The sequence below is a fragment of the Pelobates fuscus genome, chromosome 7 (genome assembly GCF_036172605.1).
Source record: "Pelobates fuscus isolate aPelFus1 chromosome 7, aPelFus1.pri, whole genome shotgun sequence".
NCBI lineage: Eukaryota > Metazoa > Chordata > Amphibia > Anura > Pelobatidae > Pelobates > Pelobates fuscus.
The window spans coordinates 140,901,063-140,921,695 of NC_086323.1; the positions used below are offsets into that span (position 1 = coordinate 140,901,063).

Sequence of the window (20,633 nt, forward strand, 5' to 3'; positions counted from 1 at the left end):
TCAGATCTTGGTCCTTATGGTACTTTAACAGGGTTAATCAAATAAGTGAGAATTGCAAAGAAACTAAAGTGAATTTGGATATTTTAGAGAAATCTAGGATAGCGGACTTGGGGAATTTTAATTTTCCGATATTGCTTTTTTGGCCTTATATTTGAAATTCACTTGAATTCCTGACAATTATCATTTTGGTAAACAATCCGGTAAGTGTTCATTTAAAGTTGCTCTGTCACCTCAAAAAAAATAAATTGTGAGCATTTCATAAGGACAATTTTTTTCTAAAATTCCAACGCAGTCAAAAGATATATTGCAAAGTAGGGACTACTTTGTCTCATGGTAAATTCGTACATTGCCAAATTGTGACTAAAGAAGGAGCCGCCATCCTCAAGTTTTGTAACATCACATGAGAATAAGACATGGTCTCGCTCATCATAAGTCAATATCTATGGAGGCTTCCTCATGTTCCTCCATAGAAAATAATGAGTACAGAACCGATGTGTGTTCAAAACCGGATAAATGCACCAGATCGATTAAGCTGAAGTTCGAACAAGGCGATGTCTGGAGGTGACCGCATCAGATAAATATAACTCACCATTGCTGCACCCCCCGACCACAGCACCATAAGTGGTAATGTCATAAAACCACACAAATTCCCTAGAACGTGACAGAGCAGCTTTAACCAGGGGGGGGAGGACAACATTATTAAGCAAGTTTTGTTTGTCTTTGCATTGCTAAATAGGTTGAGACTACTACAATGCCTGTGAAAATGTGGTTGACAGGTGAAGTCCTGCTTTCAAAATCTGCAGGAAGTTTCCCTGCCGTGATGGGCTTTTCATTGGAGGAGAGTAGCATTGCCTCAAATGACATTAAGTTTTTAAAACGTTATTTATTAAGAGACCAATGCCAGAAAATTATCTGCAATAACCAAATCTTAGATATTTCTAAAAATGTTAATGAGGTAATTATTTTGACTTCATGAAAATATTTTTTATTGTTCACCAGCATTTTAAAAGCAATGTATTATGCCATAACAGAGGAAACAAAATATTGTCAGCTGTCTACATAAAATTTATGTAAAAATTAAATTGTAACTGACCAATGGGATTATGAAAATAAAATATGTACTGAATGAATCTGAGAAAAGCATGAATGCCTCTCACACACACACACACACACACACACACTAAATACTCCGGTTTTGTTTTCTGTTTCTGGCCACATTAAATTTTCCCCCAAACATACTCCACATTTTTGGACTTTAGCTTAACAATAAATTAAATAGAAAATAGACTTAAACAATTTAAATTTACAAATCCGTGGCAAATGTCCAGATGAAACAAGTTTATATTCAAGTAACAAGTCACTTAAAATACTTAATTTTGTACTACTGAATGCTGGATTTAGCCCTCACACCCCCCCCCCCCCCCAAAAAAATATGTATATATATATTTTAAAATAGGCACACATAACACCATGAAAACGAAAATTCAACTTACAGGAGCACTGGTCAACTCCCGGGAAATGGAGTTCAGGTAACGGCAAGGAGTGAAGTTGTACCCAAATTTTTATTGGAGGTATTTGTAAATATCATGTTCTATAACTCAAAACACGAGCGGAACAAAGCAGCAATTTTTGTATTTTTTTTACGTTTACCATCTCCGTCTGAAGAACTAACAAAGACCCTTCACACAGACTACTTTCAATTCTTGACAAGTTCTTTGCTCACTAATGGTCATGAGTAACTGTGAAATGGTAGAAAACACCCTTAAGACTCTAAAAACTAAACATTGGTATCAAAATGTCAGAGTCATGTGAAAAAGCAGGAAACTGGTTAACAGTTGATCTGTAACTGCTGAGGTCTTTAGAATGTCCTTTACTCTCTTTTCTGAAAGTGACCTATAGAGAATCTCCTCATTTAAATGCAGCTTATGCAAACCAAGGGTTATGAATAAAAGTATCAGAATTACTTTTGCTTTCTAAGGCTTATATTTGCCACTTTTTTATTTGATACATATATTGCAATGTATGTGCCATAATTTTTTTTAATGAAGTCAATGCAGACTGCGAACACAAGTGCACAGATTATTCTCTATGAAGTGTATTTTTCTTCTTCATGTCAGGCACAAACTTTAAGAACTGTCTCTATTTTGTACACAAAGAGAAAAAAATGTGATTCTGTAACTTTTATACATAATCGTCATGGTGTCTACATCAGAAGTAGCATTGCAGTTTGTTGATCTACAACATACTTGACTTAGTCAATGTTTTGTCAGGGCTGACCATGATCTCAGAAATTCTATGTAACAAAAAAAATAGTCTACTTGGACAACTATGAAGAGCTCTGCGTTGATGAGGTGTTTTTGATATTGCCATTGAAATGAACAGGAGGTGGGGTTTAGAGTTTGGCAATACGAAGCCCCCAGAATACTAACAGCTGTTGTTATGCACCAACATATTTGTCAATACTAGCAGATCAGGCTGACTGATCTGTCACAACAGTACAATGATAGGTTTGTAATCAACTCATGGGAGATGTTAACTGCTCACCAAAAAATGTCTAATGTTTAGAATACTTTCAAAGAAATCCTATAAGGTTGTTAATAACTGTCTTTTCATCTGTAAGGAGACACTTACAAACAAAATGTTAGGGTACTTTATTTTGAAATTATGTTACCTGATGGCAAGCTGTATTTGAAAAAAGGGAAACTTATCAGCGAATGATCCTGATGTTTGTAAGTAGAAAACCAAGAATGACCAGACATTCTTTCTGAGCAGAGATGCAAAAAAAAAAAAACTATGGCACTCTGAGTAACACAAAAATTAATAGTGATCCGTCCCTTTAAATTATATTGATCTTTCTACAAAGAAAAAAAAAACCAAAGCTTACAAAACTTAAATTCTTTCAACAGTTTCATTTTTTTCTTTTAAAAGCAATGATATTAACATCATTTATAAATAAACTTGGTCTAAAGTAAACGTTTTTAAACTTGCCAAGACCCACTGGATGCATGTAAGAACAAAATAATTAATCTGTGAAAAAATATAGACAGTTAAAAAAGCCTCAGTGGCGCTCAAACAATTTAGAAACTATTCCTAGAAAAGGGAGATAAAAAATATGCAATGTTCCTTAACTGAAAGAAAAATATTAATAACATTTACCAATGTGCAAATGGGATGGCTTTAGAAACTCCTATAAATTGTTTAGATTTCCCACTAAATACCAGAAGTAGAAATGGTGGAGGAGGGTGGGTGGGGGGCAGTGCCTAAAATACTTCTCAGGTCATATTGAGTAAGCCACCCCACCTAAAAAGATTTTCATAAGCAATTATACAATTTCAGAAAGTAGGAGAGAAGAAAAAAAATATATATATCACAGTGCATATACCATAAGAATGTTCTTGACTATTGCACAAAATATACATATTGCCATGTGGCATTAAGAAAAAGGAGAAAAAAAAAACCCACTTTCAACTAGACCAGATTTATACTTTTCTTAAAGGCATGGCTGTGGTTTTTGTGTATTTTTTTCCTTCAATTCATGTGCAGATTAAAATGAACAATACAACGGCCACTAAACAAAAGCAAGCATTCCAAAAACAGGATTGGTCAACAAAGCTCTCTTACGGAATTAAAGTTTCCCAGCTCCAAAAATGGTGTAGGGCCAAAAAAAGTACTTCATTTTCTGCCTTAAAATATGGTGCAGGAAAGATTTTAAAGAACAGAAAAAGATAATGGTTGAATTCTGATCACAGGAGAAAGATTCAACTGTAAGATATTTTGTGCTTGTCTCCTGACCTCATCATCAGACAATGACTTATTAAATTTAATGACTGTAGACTTGAGCAAATCGTATCTGTCTTTGTCCAGAGCTGACCTTGCATTCAATGGAATGAGGCATCTCATTTTCTTTTCAGGTGGTGCTTCAGAAATGCCACCAACTTGCTTTCGTTTTTTGCTTGGGTCAGTCTCCTGTTTTTGTCCATACTTGTTTTGGATTTTACCAACAATGCCCTTCTGGGTTTTCAAATTAGACCTAGCTTGAATGATACCATTGTAATTCTGGGAAGGATGCTCCAAAACTCGTCCATTCAATATATCAGAAGCGTTGCATGCATTGTTTTCCTTTAAGATCCTGCCATTAGATCCTTTTAAGATTGTTCCATTTAGAGGTTTGATATGATTTTCAAGCGTAGGCATCTTTTTGATTATGAATTGGTATGTTTTGGCATCCACGTGTTCCTCTGCACCACGTGTGTTCTTTCCCTTTGAGGTCTGTTTCGTTGATGAAACTAGCATGTGATGTTGCTTAAGTTTTGCATCTAAAGGAACTAAAGTTTCTAAAACAACAGAAAGTCTCATTGCAGGGTAAACACCAGGATAAACATTGTGTGGAAGGTCTACAGCTTTAGATTTCTCAGCTCCTGACTGTTTCAGAGACCTCAACAACAAATTTGTGGAACCTTTGGCAGAGTGTCTATTTGGAACTGTTGAATGACTGACAGAAAGTGCTGCTGCAGTATTTGACACTTTGCTAGAAGAGTTTTTTGATTGTGATTTAGAAGATATTGATACAGTAGAGGTAATTTTTGGAGTACACGTTGCACTCTGGGGAGGAGTGTCTGCTGTTGTGGAACTGTAGCCATAGACATCTTTGCTGCTCAGAATTGTCGGCTGATAACCTTCCTCCCGAAGTCCTTGCAAAAAGGTTACAAGCTGTGTCTCAGTGTCTGTTAGGTCTTTAGACATTGGATTGAAGACTCTGAGGGCTTCTTCAAGTGCCCTTTTACCTGCAGATGAAATTCTTGACCAAGAGTGGACAGCTTTTTCCTCCATATGACTCTCCTCAACATTCATGGCATTAGATTCCAAGGATCTTTTTGCAAGTCACAAACCTTTAAAAAAAAACAGACAGCAGTGGAGACATCAAAAGAAATGCAAAGAAGCAATAATTAGAAAAACGCAAAATAAAAGCCAAACATTATTATATCTCATACCAAAGGTAGCAATACTAACTGGCTTAATCAAATGTCATTAACCTGTTTATTACTGTATACATAAATCTATACTTATAAAGTGTGTCATAAGACAGAATACTTTTATTATTTATTTTTCGGTTTTTACCCATATCCTTTTTTTATGTCATAAGGACATACTGCTTTTTGGGGGTTTTCTAAACCAATTTTGTAACTACATTTACATGATTGTTATGGATAATTTATATAAATCTTTTGCTTAAAATCAGGGGTATCTTTCAATGAAAGTTTAGATACACAGTTACAAACATGTGCAAAAAACAAAAACAAAAACTATCCAACACAGTAAAGGGTGATAAAACCACAGGGTCTCATTTTGCATTCTTTAACCCCTTAAGGACCAAACATCTGGAATAAAAGGGAATCATGACATGTCACACACGTCATGTGTCCTTAAGGGGTTAAATTGTGTGCAACCTAAATTGTTATTCTCTTTTCAAATCCTATTAGTTTTGTTTTTCCCAGAAGAGGTGAATGCATATTTTAGCTACATTGCATTACCAGACATTCAATTCTTATGAAGTTAGAGCAACAATTACATTGCAAAAGAACGATACCCTCAAATAATAGGAGCAAAGGTTGCAGTTTTGTGGGTGCCAGGTTTATGTCTACATAGTAAAGGTTACTCATAATAATCAAACTGAAAAATGTCTACTTAGCTATGTTTTCACTCAGCTTTTATGGCCTTAAAGGAACAATATAGGCACCCAGACCACTTAAGCACAGACAGCCACTAGAGGTGCTTTTGACGCTGGACGTCCTTATGCTCTGCATTGATTCAATGCTTTCCTATGGGAGGGCCTATGCTTTCCTATGGGAGGGCCTAATGCGCAGGGCATAGTATCCTTTTTAAATACGTAATGGTATCTCTTTAAATATGCAATTCACTAGTCAATAAAGCAGCAAGACTTTTATTTAAATAATGAATCATTTTCAAGCATACCAAGACGGACAAAAAAAAAGTAAGTTTTACAAGACACTCAGCTTGAGTATGCAGAAACCTATACAACTGAAAAACATTAGCGGTCAGAATTACATTTTAGGGATCGCAGTATAAATAGTATAAAAGGGTGTCTAATATAATTGTGCATGTTACTCTTGTGCCCCGCTTGTTTCGCATGGGAAAAACTGGAGGAATGCCTTTGGGGTACCTCTTGCCTGCTTGTGTTATATCTATGCACTACAAAAAAAAAAAAAAAAAAGGGTGTCTAATCGTGCTACAGAGAATTTTTAAAGCGGTCTATGCTAAAAGCTTTTCATTTACATTGTTAGATTTTACTGTTTTCCGTTTGTTTTATAATTGACCATTCACAACTCTGTCATCTAAATAACTACTGGCTGTATTTTCTGCAGAGGTTCTGTAAATTGGCATTAATACTATGTCTCGTAAAGGATGTATTTCACATGCTAATATTTTGATTACACCTTCACTAAAAAAAAAAAAAGCTGCATTACCCTGTTCCATAAAGGTTAATAATGTTGCAGTAGTCTATATTTCATACGCCTTCAGTGACCAGGGTTGCAATTCATTAAAATTCGGTTGAATCCCAAATTTCACATAACTGAGCTTTAGGATATTTACTTCTTAAAAGATCACTGTGAGCATCAAACCTACACCCCAGAGTGTAGTCACTCCTATAGAGACCTTCCTTAGCTCTCCCTGGCTGAGAATGTTGGCTGATTTTTCTTGGTCAAAGAGCTACATTTTGCATTGCCAGGTTTAACTTATTGCATAGGCCTTCTGGCTCTCATGGAGAGGTGACAGGCAGCCTGTGGACCCCAGGTAAGTTGTCAAACCACTAGCAAAAAGGGGAGACATGGTGCTTCTGGCGCCATAACCACTATGGTTCGCAGTAGTGGTTTGGTGTTTGGAATGTTTCTTTAAAGCAGCTTTGTCATTCCCCCATAAACAGAGTATGTTAAAAACATTTACTGGGTAATTTACGAATGTGAGAATTCAAACTGAATTTAAAATTTTAGACCAAAATAACCAAATCAAGGCAAAGCGGACTTAGTTTCATTATTGTGGCCTAAAATTTGGAATTCTCACTTTAGTAAAGAGCCCTAAAAAGTTTCATTAAAAAGCAACATAGTGGGTGTTGAAGATGCAGCTACTGCTGTCAAGAGGAAAAGCGTTGTGCTCTTGCAGGATCCTCTGTAACCATCAATGTTGTACTCTTACACATGTACGATAGTACAACACTGATGACCTCTTGTCTGCAGCCTTTGCAAGCTCTTCCCTTCTTCCCAAAAACAGATTTACATGGCTGTCTAATCACAGCCTTCCCAATGCAGCTCAAGGAGTAGTCTTTGCAAGGCAGCTGCTCTGGGTAAATGCCTGTCTCTTCTGTTTAGCTCCAGTGAGCTAAATAACCAGGAAGTAACAGAACCGATTATCTTATTGACAGACAAGGAGGGTGTGACAAGTTTACTTTAGAAATGTGCCAATTTCTATTGAAATCTGCACTTCTTTGTAAAATAAAAAAAAGAGGACACACTCTTCACACAAAGCATTTCTACAAGCAAAATTGTGTTCCTTTATGGACCAAAGCAATGTTGGCATATTTGCTATGTATGTGATAAACCACAATTTCCACCTCTCATTTATGGGGCTAACACAGTATTATATACTAGGGATCGACCGATTATCGGTTTTGCCGATATCGGCAGATATTCAGATTTTTTGTTTCGGCCGATAATCACCGGCAATACGATAATGAATGAGTGGGCCGGCACGACCATAATGCGGCACAAGCGGCCGCCTTGGGGCGCATCAGATCAGAGTGACTGGCAGGAGGTGGGCGTACAGTGCTCCCTCCTGCCAGGCACTTTGTGTAGCGTGGCCGAGCGGAGCAGTGCGCACCGGGGTACAGGAACTTATGTTTCCTGTACCCGGCCGGACTGAAAGGGAGTGCTCACTGAGAAAGCACTTCCTGTCAGTCCAGCCGGGTACAGGAGACTGAATCTCCTTTACCGCGGTGCGTACTGCTCTGCTCGGCCACGCTACCAGGAGGCACACCGGGGAGCGGGGACCAAGGAGAGGAGAGAGAGAGACTGCACCAAGGGGAGGGAGGAACACTAAGGGACGGGGGTGGTAGAACACTAAGGGGGTGGTAAGGAACACTATGGGGGAGGGCGGTGGTAAGGAACACTATAGGGGAAGGGGGTGGTAAGGAACACTATGAGGGAGGGGTGTGTTAAGGAACACTATGGGTGTTCCTTAACACACCCCTTCCCCATAGTGTTCCTTACCACAACCTAACCCCATAGTGTTCCTTACCAAGGGACCCTGGTAAGGGACACTATGGGGGAGGTGCGTGGTAAGGAACACTATGGGACAGGGAAGGGGGGGTGAAGAACACTAGGGGGGAGAGAGGAACATTAAGGTAGGACACGAAGGTACAGGGGAGGGAAGGGAAAAGGAACACTGGGGTAGGGGGGACCACTAAAAAAGAAGGGAGGGGAATGGGGGGCGGCATTAAGAGACAGGTAAGGGGTGGAGAGGAAGGGAGTTCCAACCGCACATTTTACACACACTCTGCATCCACTACACAAACACACTGCCCTCACACCCACCCACACACACACTGCATTTACTAATCAAAAACTCTCAATGCATCCACTACACACACACATATATATAAATATTCTTAAAAACAAATTTTTTGTGCATTTAGCACTTAATAACAAAAAAGACTTGCAAAAAAAAAAAAAAGTCAATTTCGGTCGATCCCTAGAATATACTTGCACAAAATGTATTTAACCCCTTAAGGACACATGACGTGTGTGACATGTCATGATTCCCTTATATTCCAGAAGTTTGGCCCTTAGGGGGTTAAAAATGATAAAAAGTGCTTACAAATATAAGCCAATTCTGCTAAAAGATACAACCAAGTGTGTTGTCACTTAATATCAAATACAAACAGAATTAAAAAAGGTGACAGTGATTATATTTACTTTTCAATTTAAAATCAAATGTACCGTACATCCTGTATAGGATAAACATTAAACACGACAGTGTAACATGTAAAACCAGCAAATTGAAAGTGATTAAGAGTTGGCTCTGAATTGCAAATGTATATCCTCTATCAAAAGATGTAGGCTGGGTTCTACAAGAGGTTCATATGAACTCTAAGATGTTGGTAGTATCCCAGGATATTCAGAAGTTCCAGGCCACAATAAGTCTAAAACTTTTATTCAAACAAATGGTTAAAATACATATGAAAAAAGGCACAAAACATTTTAACCCTGTGTCTTCCTCAAGTGCAGAACAAGATCTCAAGTATTCATACATCTATATATAACCCCCAAAAGAGCTTCAATAAAACACACCTGTTATAATTAAGTGAACATCACATCCACCACCAAATAATGTCTGATCCGGATGTAAAATCGCCCCATCCAGTATAACAACACATCCGGTTTTTAGCAAAAGTCTCTATTTCCAAGATACTATTCAACACTTATTGCATCTTGTATTTGTGTTTTTTTAAAGTTGTATGTTTAGGCAATACACCTAAAATTATTGTTAATTGATATTCCATGGTCACCACTTTACACGGAGGGTATATATACCCATATTAAGGATAGCAGACTTTAGTCTCGACAAAGTCCGTCTTGTCTGCATCTCCAGCTCTGTTTACGGTTATGGTCCGGGAGTGATTTTCGGCAACTGCTGTGGTGACTGCAGCGATTGGAACGACCCACACTCCCTATCCCGTGCTAGGAGTTGGCGTGCTCCTCCAACCTCACACCAAGATCGGGAGGCCAGGGTAAGTTGCTTTGACAGAACCCTAGAGTGGTTTAGCTCGGGATATATTTATTTTTTTTGAATTCTTTATTTTTGTTGTGCATGTAGTTACAAACATGTGTGCAGAGCCACAATAGCTTTAGCAAACAATTCAAAAGGCATAGTAGTACAATTGTGTGACATTGCGTTAATAATGCACATTTTTAACAATTTATAGCAAGAAAACAGACACAGTGCCTGGCGATTTAAACAAAAACATAGCCGTTAAGTGAAGCATATGCACTGATTAGCTTAGCAACAGCCGTGTGTCGTTCCACCCCATAGGGTGGTTAGGAAATGCAGGAGAAACTCCCGGCAAGTGTACAGAGAGAAGAGCAAATATAAGAGTAAAAATACAGAGTAGGAATTGGACTTCTCACTGGATGCTGATTTGGAGGCGAGTGTAGTAAGAACAAGTATATAACAAAAATAATTAAATAGAAAACAGAAAAAAATATATATCGATTGCCTGGTAGCCCGCACCACCCCAACATTCAAATACCTTAGAGATAGGCTTGTAATGAACTGGTCTAAGAGGGTTCTCCCCTGAAAACATCGGATGGTGTGACGGCTTGGTATTATAACAAGGTAGCTGTATTGTTTATTGTTGGGATTTATTGATTAACAGCTTGACTATTGAAACCTACTGCACTGTACCCCTGTGAATTATCTTTAGAGGTTGTGCTTAGTCTGTGCCTCTTATTTCATTTTATTTTCCCAAGCTATCTTGTAGTCCTGTCGTGTTAGAGTGCACTTTTTATCATATTTGGGGATATTTAGGGGCTAAGATTATAATGTGGCAAAGAGTCTGATTTAAAATGAGCTCGTAAATGACAACTCAAGGCAGCAATTTCCGACATGGACCACATTTTGGCCAGCCTTGCCATGCACAGTGTGTTAGGATTTGTCACGTAGATTTTTCCCCCCCCATCATAATACTGTAACGCTTGTTAGGAAAACTCGTTATACCAGCTTATGGGAAAAGATGAGCTGACCCAGTGTTGTGAAGGGTTAGTTGCGAGAATAGCTCAATGTGTCATTCTGAACATCATTATATCTGGGCAGCTCGACACTGGGGCTGTTTTCTATCTTATAAGATTAAGACCTCTATTTACGACTGTGGTATAAGCCTTCCAAATGATATAATGTTTTTGAAAAAGAAAAAAAAAAGAAAAAAAAAGACAAAGGAACGGGCTGGGTAAGTGCAGCAGAAAACATGCGGTGCATGGGATGATGGTGCGCTTCGTTTAGGCGCTATCATGCACTGCAGACTGTATGAGACAAAATAAAATAACTCAAGAAGCGGTAAGTACCATCAACCAAAAACAAACCAATCCTGACATGCCTCTTCCTCCGGGCCCCCTTTCACTGCTGACAGTAAGACATGATAGGGGGTCGCCTGAGGGTGTAGGAGTAATGGTATCAACTTAGGAAGTACAAGTTAAGATAAAAACAATAACGAAAGTGAGTGCAATCAAATATGTGAAAGAACTAATACTTGGTCGCCAATATGTGATATCAAGTGTTATTAGATCAGACTGAACTGGAATTATGAGTAATGTGAATCCCGTGGCCCCTGCGTGGTAGTCTAGGGGGGTCGTCACACTAGATGCCATCAACATTTATACTAACTGTGGGTCACTTCCATTCACACTACTAACTATTGGTAGCTACAGTAGGGAGTCCATTTGTAAGTCCAGTGAGCCTTCAGCCGTGCACCGCTAGGTTGGCAATCTGGCCCCCGGCCCAGTTCAAGTTGTAACAGCGACGTATGGGTCGGGTGTGTGTCCTTGTGGTACGAATGGGACAGTTCTAGTCGGGTCCCAGCCATGCTGTGGGGATGTCAGGCTTTTCTGGCCTGTTTGCTTAAGGGAGTCCATAGGTAGGCCCAGTGAGTGCAGGAGCGGTGCTGCATCGCATATGTCCCGAATCTGGTGTGAGCCTGATCCCTGCTGGATGGTGAGAGTGTGAGACGGTCTCCAGCGGTATCTAAGGCCCTGTTGGCGGAGTGAGGTTAGTGGTTGGAGGGAACGTCTCCAGGCCAGGGTGCCGCTGGAGAGGTCGGCATAAAAGCTCAGCGCCCCGTTTTCAAATTGCAGGGGTGCCCTGCCTTGCAGGGCATCTAGTACTGCTGTTTTGTCCATTCTGTTTCGGAATGCAATTATGATATCCTGGGTGGCCCCAGTAGGTGCTTTTGGTGATTTGGGGACTCTAAAGAGGTAGTCGGGGTGTATTCGGTCTGCTTGTGCTGGTGGTAGGATCAGTGCGAGCAGGCGTTGAACAACCTTCGGTAGTTCTGCTTCGGAGATATCCTCCGGGAGTCCCCTGACTTTCAGGTTGTCACGCCGTCTGGCGTCTTCGTGCTCGGCCATGCGGTGTTCGTGCGACCGTTGCTGGAGCTGCAGCTCTTGCACGGTGCGTTTAAGTTCCCCTATATCCCGGGTGTTGGTTTCCATGCGGCCCTCCATTGTGTTTAGGCGGGTTGTCACCCCTTTGAGATGACCTCTCAGTGCAGTGATATCTTTATGGATGTCGTTATGGTGGTCCGCAAGTAATTGCTTGAGGACCGACACTGTCACTGGTGCAGAGTCTGTGTCGACGGTGGTCGGTTGTGAGGGCTGTCCTGCCCTGGGAGCCGGTAAGTAATCTTCTCCTGAGAGGTCGTCGGAAAAGTCAGAGCAGCCTCCGTGGAGCGCCGCCATGTTGTGCTCGCTTGCTTCTCGGGCCTATCTCCACATATCTCCTATGGTGAGTCCCGGGTTGTTTTTTTCCAGGTTTGGCTTTTTCGTTTTGCGTCCCATAGTATTAGGGGGGTGCTGGGGGTCTCTGTCGCGGTTTAGGGGTAAGTTGTGAGGGTATTTTTCCAGTTTTCCTCGCTTGTGCCTCGGAGCTCCAGAGTTTTGCGGCCGCTTGGTTTGGCTGTCAAGCTCCGCCTCCGTGATATATTTTTCATAGCAACACCCTTAGCCTTTACCTGGTCGTTTGGCGGGTTTAAGAGCTCCCTCCCCCAGGATCAGTGGATGTGTTTGGATATGGTCTATTTTATTTTACTTTTATCTTTGTGTGCACACTTTCAATTCCAGCTACTACCTATTTTTTCCCCATCGGTGTAGGGGGCCCGACACTGTTGTTTTGTGACTTGGTACTGGATAACATTATTGCTGTTTGTGTGATACATTTAATCTTAACTGTATTATTATCAGTTATTTTATTATTCTATGCGTAAATACATTTTGTATTATGCATTTCATATCTGATTGATTCCATTGTTATTTTATATCAGTCTTAACGATCCCGATGGATGATTTATCTGATCCATATCAGTTTTGTCAAGTAGTTGCCATTCTGGAATACAGCCTTAAGTGGTGATAGTTGTATTTTAGAGCGCTCACATATCCTTGTTTATCTATTTCCAAGATGTCTGTCAGTCTGCTTTCTGTCTCGCAACAAAGTCACTGTGAACCTGTTGGAGAACCCAGCCTATAATTACATGATGTACATATAATTTTAAATTGAACAGATAAATATAATCACTGTGTGCGCTATCAACTTTTTTTTATTCTATAAATAAAGTTTATTTTTTTTCACATGTTGACAATAATAATGTGTGCATAATTAATGGAGCTTAAGCAAAGTAATTCAAAATAAATGTATTTGTTCTGATTTACAGAGTACATCACACGTTTGGAATTTCAGGTATTTTTGATAAGTTACATGTCGCAGAATACAAGGAGTAAAATAAAATGTTATTGTAGAGTTAAAGGAGCACTATAGTGCGAGGAAAACAAACCCGTTTTCCTGGCACTATAGGGTTATTAGGTCCCCCCACCCTCGGGGCTCCCCTATCGCTGGGCTGAAGGGGTTAAAACCCATTCAGCCCCTTACCTAAATGGGTTTTAATGACGTCAGTCGCTCGCGTATTAGACCTCCCCATAGAAAAACATTATTCAAAATCTGACGCCAGAGGTCGGTTCTAGAAGCGTCCCCAGTGGCGGTCTGGCAGACAGCCACTGGGGGCAGACTTAGAAGCTGCAATGTAAACATTGCAGTTCTCTGGAACTACAATGTTTAACCCCTTAACGCCATTACGGCGTTCTATGCCGTCGCGGCTTTAAAGCCGTTGCGGCGGCATAGAACGCCGTAACGGCTTAAGCCCCCAGGACCTCGGCGGTACTCACCTCCGCCGCGATCCTCTTCTGGAGGGCTGCCTGACAGCCCAGGCAGCCCTTCCCCGGCAAATGAAGCCCCCCCGGGGGCCATGTGATCGCTCTCAAAGAGCGATCACATGGCCCCCTATAGCTGGCTGTGGATCTGCCAGCAGGAAGGCTGTCTGAAATGTCAGACAGTCCCCCTGCTGGTGGGGATTGTAAAAAAAAAAAAAATTATTATTAAACATGTTAAAAAATAAATTAAAAGTATATATATATATATATATATATATATTATATATATGTAACGTCATACGTAATGTATTTTAATATTAGTATATATATTAATATTAAAATACACTTAGAATGACGTTACATATATAATATATGTATATATATATATAATATATACATATATATATAACACGTATAATTACAATAATAAATAAATAAATAAAATATTGAAACAAAATTTAAAATAAATTCTATATTCATATGTCATTTCATTCTAACTGTATTTTGTTATTAATATATATATATTGGTAACAAAATACACTTAGATATATATATATATATAGAATGTCATTCTATCTATATAAAAAATACAAATAACCGCACACATATATACATATATATATATATAAAAATACATAAAAGATTACATTAGTATACACGTAGAATTTAAATACCTATAAATGCATATATATTAAAATTCTACGTGTATATTTAAGTAATCTTTTAACATAATTATGTGATTTGATTAAATAAAATTTGATTGACATGCCTGACAACACAGGGAGAAAGTGCAGAGAATTTAATTCGCAAGCACTATATTTGACCCTGTAACTCTCCAAGACACCATAAAACCTGTACATAGGGGGTACTGTTTTACTCGGGAGACTTCGCTGAACTCAAATATTAGTGTTTAAAACTGGTAAATTGTATTACAACGATGATATTTTAAGTAAAAGTACGTTTTTTGCATTTTTTTTTTTTACAAACAAACGGCACTTTTATGGACTATATTATTGTTGTAATATATTTTACGGTTTTAAAACACTAATATTTGTGTTTAGTGAAGTCTCCCGAGAATAACAGTACCCCCCCATGCACAGGTTTTATGGGGTTTTAGAAAGTTAGAGAGTCACATATAAGGCTTGTATTTCATTTTTTTGACATTGAAATTTGCCAGATTGGTTATGTTGCCTTTGAGAGCGTATGGTAGCCCAGGAATAAGAATTACCCCCATGATGGCAACCATTTGCAAAAGTAGACAACCCAAGGTATTGCAAAATGGGTATGTCCAGTCATTTTTAGTAGCCACTTAGTCACAAACACTGGCCAAATATTAGTTTTTTGCTTTTTTCACACAAAAACAAATATGAACGCTAACTTTGGCCAGTGTTTGTGACTAAGTGGCTACTAAAAAAGACTAAACATACCCCACGTTCAATACCTTGGGTTGTCTACTTTTTCAAATGGTATGCCATTTTGGGGGTAATTCTCATTCCTGGGCTACCACACCGTCTCAAAGGTAACATTACTCATTTTTTTCCGTCATATGGTGGCAGTACCATAGGGGTTGTGCCCCTTCCCTGTGGACAAGCGTCTAACAAGATTAAGAAAATCAAACAAACCCCTCCCCCTTGCCCTATAAAGGGCAATCCGGCAAAACCTACCCCAGTTTCCTTTCTTGTCCCAACAGGGACAGACACGGCGTCTTGGAGGGAGAGACACACAGGCTGCTGGTCTGTGGGATCCGGTCCGAGAGATGCCCGGGTGGTAAGCTGAGTGACCATGCTCCTTTCCGTTGCGGTTACAGAGCAGGATTGATGTAGCCTTCTTATGCCGAGTTGATTCCGGCATTTACTTCCTGGAGGCGGTCTTGGGCGCAGGTAGGACTAATTGAAACCTGCGCACAACAGTGGAACGCACACCCAGGTGATGATGCGTTCCACCTAAAAATCTGGTTGCGCTATTGCGCATGCTCAGACCGGAAACTGTATTAAAAAAAACATGCAAAAATTTTAATTTCTTGTGTATCTAAGCTGTGCAGGTACCCACTGACAGCATGGATGCTTGCCAGAAGAGGTACTCCATGTTAAATATTCTCTGTAATAAGCTTACAAAAAGGAATGTAAGAAAAAAACTTTTTAAGTGCCAATTTTACGGTTATTTTCTATCTACAGATATGTCTAGCCCTGTTTATCCTGAATGGAAAAGGAGAAATTAGCAGCTTCTATACCCGGAAAGGCTACAGCAAAGTCTAAACACTTAGCCTGCAGTGAGTGTGCAACTCCGCTTCCAGATGGCACAAGGAAAAAAGTATGCAATCAGTGTACTGCAAATTCCTTGGAAAGATCTAAACGGAAAGACATGCAATCTTTCCTAACCTGGTTTCAGGATAATTTGGCCCAAACTTTGGAGACTATCAAAGAATCCAAGAAGGCTGAGACTGCAATGCAGGAAATAAGTCAGGATTAAAAAAAGGAGATCATCCTCTTGATCTGATACGTCATCTGGTGAATGTTCTGCCTCTACAGATTCAGACGTATCGGGCTCCTCCTCAGGGGAAGGACTGGGGTTCCCTCCAGATGAGCTACGTAGGTTCATGAAGGAAGTTAACCTAGTCTTATCGCCAGAGGGTTCTGCAAATCCTAAAAATGGTTTTCCTGTCCAACAGACCCTCACTGATTTGATATTCAGAGAATGGAAAAATCCTGAGAAATGTGCCTTTATCTCTCGGCACTTCAATGAGATTTTTAGAATTTCAGGTGATGAGATTTGGGAAAAGCTGCCTAAAGTGGATGTACAGGTGGTGCAACTTTCTAAAAAAAAAAAAAAAAAACACTATTCCCATAGGGGAAATTTTGGCCTTAAAAAGCTCGATGGATAAAAGGGCTGAGACCTCCTGCAGACGAGCTTACCAGACGGCTGGTTTTCAATGCAAAGCCTTACTGGCGGGAGCAGCGGTGGCCAGGGACAAATGGTGTATGGCTCAACACTTTACAAGATATGATCTCTGCGGATCAGGATAAACAGCTTACCCGTATGTTCCAGAATATGCGGTTGTCTAATGAATTTTTGATAGACACGTGGGTGGAGGTTTTGAAGCTGGCATCCAGGATTATGGAACTTTCATCTGTAGCAAGGCAAGCCTTATGGTTAAGGTCATGGACGGCTGATACAGCATCAAAATTGGTCCTTTGCGAGCTTAGAAAAACAGAAGCTGTTTGGGTCTCAATTAGAAGAAATTATTAAACAGATGTCGAAGACTAAAAGAGCTCTTTCTCAAGATAAAAAGTTCTCTTGGAAAACGGGTTACAGGAACTTCCAACATAAGTACAGGAAATCCTATCAAGAGAGGCCTCATTTTCAAAGAAGAGGAAAAAAAAAAAAAAAATTTGAACAAAGAGGCGATTTCAAGAAATCCTACAGAAATAAAGATAAACAGTTCTGACACCAGAAGAGTGGGAGGAAGACTCCAACGGTTCCATCATACCTGGGAGAGAACCACAAGCAATCCGTGGATTCTAAAGCTAATTCAGGATGGCTACAAGATACTCTTCTCAAAGAAGCCAAGATCAAAATTCCTGGTTTCTTCCTACCAGTCATCAAGGAAGTCGGAGGCCCTTATTTCCCAAGCTATTCTACTTTTTCAGAAAGGGGTCATAGAGAGAGTATCAGAAAATCAAAACTTCCAGGGAGTTTACTCAAGGCTATTCCTAGTTCTAAAACCAGACAACTCCTTTCGTCCCATTCTGGATTTAAAGACCAGTTTATTCCATATCAGAGGTTCCGCATGGAATCAATTGCCTTTATAGTTCTACTCATACAAGAAGGCGACTACATGGTAAAAATAGACTTGAAGGATGCATAGCTGCATGTCCCAATTGCGGTTTCCTCAAGAAGATTCCTAAGATTTGCAGTGAAAAGGGGCAAGTCCTTCGACCATTTCCAGTTCAGGGCTCTGCTGTTCGGTCTGTCATCAGCCCAGAGGATATTCAACAAAATTTTGCCACCCATCACAGCCCGATTAAGGGAAATAGGTGTATCTATTATCCCATACCTGGACTAGTGGCTTCTCATAGCAAAAACGAGAAAGTTACTTCTCAACGATCTGCAGGTAACCATCAAGATTCTTCAGGAACATGGTTGGATTCTGAATTTAAAAAAGTCAGTCCTCATTCCAACAAGGGAAATGTAGTTCCTCGGTTTCAGAATCAATTCGAACACCTTGACGATTTATCTTCCCAAACAGAAGAGGAAGAAGATTTGGAGAGTAGTTTCCAGTCTCCAGAAAGAGGAAAGGTGTTCATTCAGACACGCTATGGGCGTTTTAGGTTTACTGATTTCTACTTTTCCCGCAGTCAAATGGGTAAGGTCCGAGGTACGGGGATATTCTGACAACCTGGCCAAGAAAGAAAGAAGATTAAAGGGACTCTCCAGGCAGAGTATTTGACTCACCTGGTTCCAGCGCCGGGAGCCTCGTGAAGCTGCGCCCCCTATTTTGTCAAAATGCCGAAATAGGCGGGCGCGAGCAGGGAGCAATCAGACGCTTCCATTTGGAAGGGCACTACCTGAGCGCAATCCCGCGCATGCGGGCGGCTGCGAGCTGAGCTGACAACTCAGCTCGCGGTCTTTGCCCGCCCCCTCTCCTCTGCTGACAGGCAGGAGAGAGAAGGCGTGCACACAGTGCCTTCTCTCTCCTGCACTTGTCAGACGTATTTTGAAAAGTCTGACGTGTACAAGGCCTTTTTAGGGCCCTACATGATAGGAAGTCCCGCTGGTGGCCGTCTGACAGCCAGTGAAGGTATTAAACCTGTTCAGGTGACTATAGTGTCCCTTTAAGACAGAAATTTTTCTGTTTCGGATATCCCTTCATGTAAAGCATCTTGGTGGATAACGCAGAATACCTTTCAAGAGGTTTGTCTTTCCGTCCGAAAAGCTGGTTGGTAATCACTATCGATGCTTTCAAAACCGGTTGAGGAGCTCATCTAGGTACCATCATGTTTCAGGGAATTTGGTCAGGGAGATGGAAGGATCCGCAAATTTCAAGGAGTTAAAGGCCATACTGTTCGCCCTACATCACTTAAGGCCATACTGCAGAAGACTGTGAGAATTTAATCAGACAATTGCACAGTGGTCTCATACATCAACCGCCAAGGAGGAACCAAAGCGAGGACCCTTTATCTTCTGTGCACAGAGATCATGGAGTGGGCACAAAGATATCTAGAAGACATTTTGGCAGTACACATCCGAGGGATTGACAATGTCATAGCCGACGATCTAAGCAGAGGAAAGTGGGATCAAAAAGAATGGTCCTTAAATCTGGGTATATTCAGGAGTCTGACCAGAAGGTTTGGAGTTCCAGAAGTGGACCTTATGGCAAGGATTACGAACAACAAGGGCTAACAAATTTGCCTCCCTGTTCAGAGCAGATCACCTCGGTGAATAGACGGGCTATCAATAAAATGGAACTTCAAGCTGGCCTACGTCTTTCCTCCCATGAAACTAATCCCACGGATTCTTCAAAAAATAAGAACAGACAAAGCAGTGATTTTAGATATCATTCCGTCTTGGCCAAACAGGGGCTGGTTCTCGGCTTTAAAGTAGATGACCGCTGCATGTTGGGAACTTCCAATCTCGAACGATCTTATTGTGAAAAGGAATCTACCTATAGAAATTCTGAAGATGTTCAGGTTGACGGCTTGGCTACTGCAAGGTTAATCCTTCATAAACAGGGTATAGATGATGACAGAATTGCTATCTTACTGCGCTCTACCAGACATTCCACTTTGAAGATATACTTTCGGATATGGGTCAAGTTTCTTCACTGGTGTAAAGAGCATCGCTGCCTGATTGCTCATCCATCTCTGGACACCATTCTTAATTTTTTACAAGATGGTTTTTTTGACTGGTCTGGTGGTATCTACTCTTAAAAGGTCAAAAATCGGCCTTAAGTTTCTTTCTGATTAAGGATTTGGCATCCCACATTCAAATCAGGAGATTTCTTAGGTCCATCAGACTCAAGCGTCCTCCTAGGAGATCCGTGTTTCCCGCCTGGGATTTATCCTTAGTCTTAAAAGCGCTCCGTGAAGCACCCGTTGAACCTTTGGAAAAGGTCCCCTTAAAAATGCTGTCTCTAAAAGTTGCATTTCTGGTGGCCATCACATCGGCCAAGAGAGTTGGAGAATTTCAGGCTCTTTCCTCCTCGGATGAATTTACGGTTTTCCACAAGGACACGGTGGTCCTTCACCCTAAGCCTTCCTTTTTGCCTAAGGTCTTCTCCTCTAAGACGGTAAATCAGCCAATTGTTTTTCCTTCATTTTGAAGTAATGCATCCTCTCCCCAGGAACTTAAATGGCATAATTTGGATGTTAGAAGAGCCTTACTGATCTACCTTTCTAGAACTAAGGAGTATAGGAATTCAGACCACCTGTTTATTAACTTTCAGGGCAAGTTCAACGGAAAAGAAGCTTCCCGCAACTCCTTGTCTCGTTGGCTCATACAGGCTATTGGATTGGCATATTCGACAGGAGGTTTTCAGGCTCCAGTTGCTCTTAAGGCCCATTCTACCCGAGCTATGGCTACCTCATGGGCAGAGAGGGCTCTTACTTCTCCAGAAGACATCTGTAAGGCTGCATCTTGGTCTTCCTTTAACAC

General features: G+C 40.4%; 1 protein-coding gene across 1 annotated transcript in view; it reads right to left on the minus strand.

Moving 5' to 3' along the window:
- Positions 1–3,516: 3,516 nt before the first annotated feature.
- CCDC71 (coiled-coil domain containing 71) overlaps positions 3,517–20,633 on the minus strand; it is a 33,437-nt gene continuing 16,320 nt past the window's right edge. The window contains exon 2 of the mRNA XM_063426715.1: positions 3,517–4,889. Within this exon, the coding sequence (XP_063282785.1) occupies positions 3,709–4,851 (1,143 nt within the window). The 5' untranslated portion in view covers positions 4,852–4,889 and the 3' untranslated portion in view covers positions 3,517–3,708. The remainder of the gene's footprint in view (positions 4,890–20,633) is intronic.